The sequence below is a fragment of the Phytophthora infestans genome, genomic scaffold, assembly GCF_000142945.1.
Source record: "Phytophthora infestans T30-4 supercont1.13 genomic scaffold, whole genome shotgun sequence".
Lineage (NCBI taxonomy): Eukaryota > Oomycota > Peronosporomycetes > Peronosporales > Peronosporaceae > Phytophthora > Phytophthora infestans.
This window is the reverse complement of record NW_003303746.1, coordinates 2,427,477-2,433,309: the sequence shown is the minus strand read 5'-3', so window position 1 is coordinate 2,433,309 and position 5,833 is coordinate 2,427,477. Positions and strand designations below refer to the sequence as shown.

The following is a 5,833-nucleotide window of genomic DNA, read 5'->3' as shown; positions in this document are numbered from 1 at the left end:
GGCTTCCGGAAACTATTTCCATCAGTAGGGGGCTGAGCCGCGAAATTCGTGAAGTGGCAGTGCTTTAGTACTCCAGTAGGTAGTAGACGACCAACATTCCGGTTGAAACTTTCAATGCTAAACTCAAGCACACTTACACTTTACACAAAGGCATGCTAATGGGATCTCTGCTTGGCCAGCTAATGTTGTGCTGTCCCATGGAGAGTGGGTCGGGTATAGACTTTCAAGAGAGCGCCATAGCTAGCGACAGACTTAGGCGCCTAGTAACATAATTGCGACGATAGAAGTTTCTCGTCGAGACTCCAGCTATTGATGGGTCCGACGATTTCGTGCTGGTAATATCTAAAGCAACGCCAAAGATTTACGTGAGGTCAAAGAAAAAAACTAGGTCTGAGGTGGAGGTTGCCATGCAAATGGGACTAGAGTGGGACTAGAATGGAGAGGGATAAAAACCCTGAGGAATATTTTACCAGTATGCATGACCTCGCGCACCTGTCTGCGCAATTTAAATTTTCTTTTTATGAATGGATACTCTGTACATCTTCTATTTGCTCCGTACGTTCGCTTCGGGAGCGACCAGCCTAGAACATGGAAGCTGTCTAATCAAAGCCGCCGTGACAAGCAACACACGTTAGAGGCCCAAATTGCAGAGACAGTGGCAGCAAATGAGCCTAACCGAGGTCGCCCAATACTGAACGGTCCAGCCCTAGCAGTTGTCTAGAGCACTAAATACTAGCGTGTATAGGCGTTAACATACACGACAGTGCTGACGAATGTATTAGGGACATATATAAATATATATTAAAAAACAATCCTGTTGGTTTTCCTATAATGTCGCGATTAGTATTATTAGCATCACTTATACAGCACCGAGATGCAATAATTATGTACCTGGTATGCCCGTATGTAGATATATACCAGATACCCAGATACCCACTACCATAGTCGCATTAGTAGACTTCGATTGCTCGATGTTCATCCGCAATTAAAATATCAATCACAGCTCTGGATAGCTTACGATGACAGTACGGATCGCTTACGATGACAATCTGGATCACTGTCGCTGATAGTCTAGATCACTTATGCTGACCGTCTGAATCGCTTGCGATTTGTTAAAGTTTGTAGCGCTTATAATTACCTGCATAAATGCAAATGCAAAGCAAATACACTGGCATGTACTTGTGTTCTCCTACTACAGCTCTTACTCGCTTCCCTCGTCGCTATCTTCCTCCCCGTTTTCCATTTCGCTTTCTTCCTCAATTCCATTCTTACTTTCGTCCTCGCCTTCCTCTTCACGCTCTGCGTCGGTACTCGCTTCACTCTCCGCATCAACTTCTTCGTCGCTTTCTTCATCGTCACCTCCTTTCAGCCGCTAGCCTCACATCCAAAGGTTAGAGCCCCATCCCGGCTCGAGGTTTTGAACTTCTTTGGCTGACGGCTATGGTTGTTCTGATGTAATGTGATGCATTTCTTGAACGACCTGTTGCACTTGTCGCAGTGACTGCCCCGATTATCAGTCCTTGCTCGTGCCTTCTTGGTTTTTGATTTTGTCCGGATTGTCAGAGCCGTACCGACCGTGGCTGCTGAGATGGCGCTGCGACGTGCTCAGTAAGGCGCAATGTTCACATATGAAGTATCTAAAAACAGCAGCCGCGGTGGAGTATGTATTCTGGCAAATTCTCGGACACGCACATAGCAGTGAAGGCTCAGATTGACTTCGTCAAATTCAGTACCGGCATGCACCTAGTCACCTCAGATCATAAGGGAAAGAAGTTTTCATCTATCGATATCAGGGTACGAGCCAAAACAGGACGTAAAATGCGTGTTTTAGGCTGAAGCGCAATATTCACAAAAGCTCGGACTATTCCCATCGCCAATATAGCTTCGTTTTTCTCAAACGATGCAAATCTAGATGAATGCCTTGACATGTTGTCATGGCAAACGAAATACTTTTGAGTTGATCTGGGCGCGATGGCCCCTGAAGGTCGCTTTTAGCTGTGGTTGACGGTTAAATATTCAACCAAGGTCCAAATGTGGCAGCGACAAATCCACACAGCCGTTCAGCCGTTCAACATTAAGATGAGCACGAATACTCTTCGCTCATTACATTATTGTTAATTGTCTCTCTGCTTATATATGTTGTTTAGCCACTTAACAAACAAGAAGTTAAACAACGGTGAAGATTTCGCGTGAGGATGGAGCTGAACGACGGCTAAAATGCTTACTATGTGAGCGACAGCGACGTCCCACTAGATACGACGGAGAAGAAGCGTACGTCGAGTTGTGTCCGCGCGAGAAGCGGCTGGGCTACAATTGTTAGCCTTAAGGACTGTGAATAGTCTCACAAAGTGTGTCTAATATTCTTATATTCATAGACGGTGTGATCAGTTTGAGGCAAATTTTGAAGTGAGAGCGTCTCCGCAGTGCGTCTGAGGCGGCTATACATTTATTTGTGGACTAGCGTCATCGTAAACAGATCACACCATCGTCCTTTCGTCCTTTCGTACTTGATAATGTTAGATAAAATCACTTTAGAAAGGATACTCTCTCATTTGGGAATACCTTTCGCTAAGCGGCTCAGCACACCCACTAAGTAATAGGGGGTAAATTTAGATCTCGAACACCGAGCTTCGCCCTTAGCTTAGCCAATTGGTTTGTATGGAAGCACCTTTGTCAAAATGTCTGCCGTCGTCTCTGTAGTTGTGCAATATGCTATTTTTTTACCACCCATTTAACGAGATCCCTCTTGAATAGAAAGCGCATTTAAATGTGCTTATTTGCTTTGAAAATTCCAGGGGGGGAGTGCAATGTGTGGTGTAGTAGAACACACAAATAACGTCAGATGTGGATTCCTTACACAAACCACAACGAATCGCCGAGTTAGGTCGGCGGTTGTATGACCTGCGCAGAGGGTGGTCCCCTCGCGGTCCGGCCCTTCCGGGACAGACGAGTGGCTCGCTTCCACTCGGTTCCGACTAACCAAGTCAGATCACTTCCGAGGCTCCGCCGAGTTTGGTTCGGCTGAGCTCGCTCACAACCCTGTGCCCTCCACCAAAGGATGGACGACGGCGCGCGAGCGCTTTTACAGGTCACCAAGCGCAGAGGCTGCTCAGCTAGAAGTGTTACGGCACCCGGGCTATGCGACGTACCGGCCCGCTGAGTATGCGGGACTTTCTTTCGCGCGTAGCGAGACTTTGTCCTACCCGGACCGACCTAATCTCTTGGCGCTACCAATCAATACCCTACAAGCTACGCCTCTCGAGTATTGACGGCAGGCATAATCCAGCCCTATGCAGGGACTTACCGGAAAAGTGTACACGTGTCTTGGACTAGGAAAATTCTGCTCTGTTATCTTCTGGGAGCCCTTTCGGCTCCTCCTATTTAATCCTATGCTTCTTTTACAAATATCTAGTGAAATGTAGTCGTTTCGGATCTCTACCGACCCTTCAGCTGGGTTCAGGCGACCGTTGAGCTCAGCGGCTATCCGGATAGCATATCCGGACAGATCGCCGAGTACTTACCGTGATCCTTTGTTTCTAAGCTCTGGGTTATCAGACCGAGCCGATTCTTGATCTAAAGTAGGTTGGCGTATGGTCGAATCTGAAAATCCCTACACCACAACTGCTCCGGCTATGATACGAGTCGAGCTGGAGAGTGTCTGAATCCTGCAGTTGAATCAGCCCCGTTCGCCCAGTACTCGGCTGATGACGTCTCGAGACTCTTCATCAACCTTCTTCGGTACGTTTGATGCTTCCGCTGTCACTCCCTTGGCAGCTCCTTACTCCTCGCATGTTACTCCAGCACAACTCGCGGCACCATCATTCTCATCCAACTCCTCGTCGAGGTGAAGGCGTGCCAGCTGAGTCGATTCTTCGACCCGTCGGTACTCGTGGAGTCAGCGACCGGCATGAAGCTGGGTTGGTCGACCTGACAACTTCCCATGAGTCTGACGCGGAGTCGGCGGGGTCTTCTCGCGTGCGCCCTCCTGGTCCACCGAGCTTGCCGGGCGACACCACTTCGGGCGCCACCAGTCAGTCAAGCTCGGCTGCTCCAGTGAGTCTTGACTTCCTCATGGCCCCGGTTAACGAGCAGGGGTACGAGCGCCAAGAAGAATTGACCTTCTTGGCGAGGCTCATGGCCTACGGATTTACTCGTTCCGTGAAGCCTTCCGATCCCGCGCAGCGGCGATCGATCTTGCATGCTGCTTCCGCGGGGGAACTGTTGGATATCTTGAAAGGCAACTACGCCGCTCTTGATTATCCCCAGATCATTGGCGATCTCCGAGCCGACAACCAAGCTGTTCAGGAGGAGAACCGCGCACTGGCTCGGCGACTGGACTCTCTTGCTCTCAGCAACGTCGCCTTGTCCACTCAGCTCTCATTGGCGCGACAGCAGGTGTCCTGATTGGAGGCTGCTGCCACGCAGTCTGCTAATCTTCTTGCTTCACTGCGAAAGGCTGTAGCTCTGAGTGAGGCAAAACTTGCTCGGGCTATCGCAGCTGAGCAGAGCAAGGTTGACGCTGCGTTGGGTCAGGCCCAGCTCCATCATCAGCAAGGCTTAGATCGAGACGCCGAGATCGACGTCCTTCTTTGATCCATTTCCGAGAGGATTGCGACGTTCGTCACTCTTCAGGGCATCGCTTCCAAGCATTTCGAGCAGCTGCAGGAATCGGTGCGGTTGTACAGCTCCACCGGCACTCAACCTTTGCGGCACGCTCAGTCGGTGATCGCTGAGCAGCGGGCTGTGATCTTGCGGCAGAAGCGGCTCATCCGTTGGAATGGCATTATTCCGATGCACGACCCTCACATGGCGGCTGCTGCTGGCAGTGGCTTGCAGGTTCCTGGACTTGATCCGTCCGACCTTCTCCTTAACGCCCGGCTGTGTCGTGTCTTGGAGTCTCGCTTCCCTGAGGTTCTTCACATTCCGGCCGGTGAAACTCGGCGGTTGGAGTTGATTGTCCTCCTCGTCGAGATGCTCCAGTGGCGAGTTCCACTGTTGGTCCTAGTTTGGGTCCCCCAGCTAGTCAGACTTCTTCTGTGACTTCATCGGCAGACTCGGCTGCGGCTCCTGTCAGCTCAGCGGCAGCTACGAGCCAACCCGAGCCGACCCTCGCCCAGCTTCATCGTACTCCTTTGGCGAGCTTGACTTCGACTCAGCGGCTTCGACGCTATGCCAACCTCAAGTCTCCCACTGCTGCGGGTCCTCGTCATCGTCCACCGGCGCCGCATCCACCTCAGCCGTACGCTTGTCCACTTCCCGGGGAGGATGGACACGAGGCTATCAGTGCTCTTTTGCGCTCAAGTTCTTCCTTCCTCCGATGGAGGAAGGCCCCGCTCTGAAAAGTCCCGTCGTCGGACTCGGCGGAAGAAGGTTCGCCACCTTCGGTTGAGTTCTGCTACACAGCCCGCTGTCTCTGCTCGCTCTGAAGACGACGATGACGCTTCGAGCGAAGCTGAATTCGAGTTTGAGTTGCCTGAGCCGCCCGCCGACACCGTTCCTGCGATTGATTCGACGACTTCGGCGGGTTCTTCGTCTTCCGGTCCTCTGTCGACTTCGTCAGTCGCGGTTACTCACCCACCGCCGGTATCTTCTTCCGATGTCGTGGCTTCGCTACCTGTCCTGGCTACAAGCGTTTGTGCCCCAGGCTCGACTTCGCCCATCTCCGCTGGGTTGCCCAAGTCAAGCGCACCGCTCAGCGTCGTTTCAACGATAGTTGGGCGCTCCCAGTCGTCATCTGGCCGACTCTCTCACGTCTCTCCTTCTCGGGGTCTGAGCGTATCCACTACGCCGACTGACCTAGTGACTCCGGCCGTGAGTGTCCTCAGGCCGTCTC

General features: G+C 51.5%; 1 protein-coding gene across 1 annotated transcript in view; it reads right to left on the bottom strand.

The window, feature by feature from the left end:
- The window catches only part of PITG_08511 (uncharacterized protein), a gene marked incomplete at both ends in the record, with an annotated part of 2,438 nt that extends 699 nt beyond the window's left edge, over positions 1-1,739 (bottom strand). The window contains 4 exons of the mRNA XM_002903838.1: positions 138-240; positions 560-581; positions 1,206-1,372; positions 1,734-1,739. Coding sequence (XP_002903884.1) covers positions 138-240; positions 560-581; positions 1,206-1,372; positions 1,734-1,739 — 298 coding nt within the window. The remainder of the gene's footprint in view (positions 1-137; positions 241-559; positions 582-1,205; positions 1,373-1,733) is intronic.
- Positions 1,740-5,833: the final 4,094 nt, after the last annotated feature.